The 2,314-nt window shown below is 40.9% G+C and overlaps 1 protein-coding gene across 1 annotated transcript; it reads left to right on the top strand.

Moving 5' to 3' along the window:
* Window positions 1-200: 200 nt before the first annotated feature.
* Window positions 201-1,616, top strand: LOC145679257 (uncharacterized). The gene has a single exon (XM_081749844.1). The coding sequence runs from the start codon at window positions 201-203 to the stop codon at window positions 1,614-1,616; it is 1,416 nt and encodes a 471-aa protein (XP_081605970.1).
* Window positions 1,617-2,314: the final 698 nt, after the last annotated feature.

Raw genomic sequence — 2,314 nt, forward strand, 5'->3', positions numbered from 1 at the left:
TCGACAGAGCTTACGACCGGATAGATTTAGGCAGATTGGTATATCATCTCACTACTGCTCAACTGCCATCACAGTTCATCAGGTACGTACACAACTGGCTAGTCAATAGAAGAATCAGTATAAAATACCAAGGGAAAATATCTGCTCCACGACTTACATCTCAAGGTTCATGCCTCAGTCCACTGTTATTCAACATCTACATGCTTGAATTTCACCTTGCACTGAAACAACATGTTAGAATTCTTAGTTACTTTGATGTTCATCTCGTATATGTCCGTAGCTCGTCTCTACAAGAAGCCAAGAGCAAATTTCAAGCAGCACTAACATTTATCTCACACTGGAACTTGTCCAATGGAATGCAGGTCAACTGGAATAAAACGACATATGCCGTTTTTACACGCAAAAGACAAGTGGGAAATATTCGATTGCTCATAGACAATCATACACTGAACCGTCAGTCACAGCTCTCTTACCTGGGAATTATTTTTGATTCACGTCTTTCCTGGAAGCCCCAACTCGAAACTCTTCAGGCAAAGATACAACCTTACATCAATATAATAAGAAGTGTCAGCAACAAAAAATGGGGGACGGATATTGGTACACTACTCCGAGTTTCTCAACTATGTACAGAAGCCATATTGAATTATGGAGGATTCCTTCTAACACCGATTCCAGCTAGACTCAGATCTCTTCCTCTACGCCTTCAAGCATTTACTCTCCGTACAATTTTCTCGCTACCTCAATCTGCTCCAATCAACGCTCTCTTAGAAGCTGCAGGCATAATACCGTTTCCAATACAAACAGATCATTCTGCTGCTCGTTACATAATGAGAAGACTAGGCATGACTTCCTCTACAGTCATCCCCAAACTGGAACTATTATACACACAAAACAGAACTGGTTCTCTACCGTACCGACAGAGGCTACTCTGGATATACCAGGCATATGTCAATCTACGCCGTTGGATACAAGTTATATATCGCAATCCTCGTTTACCGTGTTACACCATTCAATACCTTACCACTCTTCAAGCCGTGGAACTGGAATTTCCGATCACCACTACCAAACGAACGAATCTCTTAAGTCCGGACATCGTAGCGCCGAGATGGGAATATTATATGGCTCAGCATCATTCACACCGCATCCTAATCTATACAGATGCTTCCAAAATAACTCATGGTGATTTGGAATATACCGGAGTGGCAATATACATTCCACAAACATCACAGTTCGTAATTCAACGCGTACCGAATCAGATGTCTATATTTCACGCAGAACTATGGACTATTCGTCTAGGCTTAAAACATGCCATAGAGCATAAATATCGACATTTTGGAATCTGTAGTGATAGCCTTAGTGCATTACAAAGTATACACACAGCTGCTCTTTCGAACCGCATATCATGGATTCACAGCAATATTAAACAACTCCTCTCGATTCTTAGGGAACGAGACCAATGCGCCTCCTTTTTCTATTGTCCAAGTCATTTCGGCATACTTGGCAACACTGTAGTCGATGAGTATGCGAAGGCCGGCACGCTTCAGGATCCGATAATCAACATTCCTCTTCCAGCGGAAAGTTTACATGGTTTCTTACATCAAAAAATAAATAAATAAACGCTACCAAGAACAAACAAGACACTGCGAAGGTAAACGCTACTGGAATGTCTTCCCAGATCCCACAATCAAAAAGTGGACATCACCCGAAGGATGGACGAGGAGACACGTATGTTTACTCTTTAGGTTATACCTAGGTATCGCTCAAACACCGTACCGTTTATATCAGCAAGGATACCGCAATACACCCTTGTGTTACTGCGGGGAAACGGACGGAAGCTTACCTCATCTCATATTTCAGTGTAAATTAACGCCAGCTTATCGTGAAATCCTCTTTATGGTAATACATCGTTTTCACAACACTTCTCCAGTGACCGTTTCGTTTATCTTAGCGAACAATATACGCTCTGTAGTTTATCATCTTCTCCAGTACATTATAGTCAACAACATTTCGTTATAACAATTCCTTATATAACAGTTAAGTGAATATACTCCGCATGTGGACTGTGTAGAATTCACCAACACCATCTGGCTCATATATACCTGAACTGTCCAAAGATCTGACGCCGGGGCAAGAAAGCAGCGAAGAAGAAGTGTAGGAAATGTAGAGATAACCTGAGAACAGTGTTGCTAGTAATAGTAGTAAATTCTTGTTTAATATATTCTTTTAATTTCACCCGGTCTTCTATTTGTAAAGCTCTCATGAACAACTCTTAAATTTCGTATAGTTCTGACAAGTAACACTTCCCAAGTGTAAC

The sequence above is a fragment of the Thermobia domestica genome, chromosome 2, assembly GCF_964235325.1.
Source record: "Thermobia domestica chromosome 2, izTheDome1.hap1.1, whole genome shotgun sequence".
Taxonomy (NCBI): Eukaryota; Metazoa; Arthropoda; class Insecta; order Zygentoma; family Lepismatidae; genus Thermobia; species Thermobia domestica.

Bases quoted from the DNA above. Each gene is read 5' to 3' on its own strand.
- LOC145679257 (XM_081749844.1), top strand. From the start codon at position 201: ATGCTTGAATTTCACCTTGCACTGAAACAACATGTTAGAATTCTTAGT.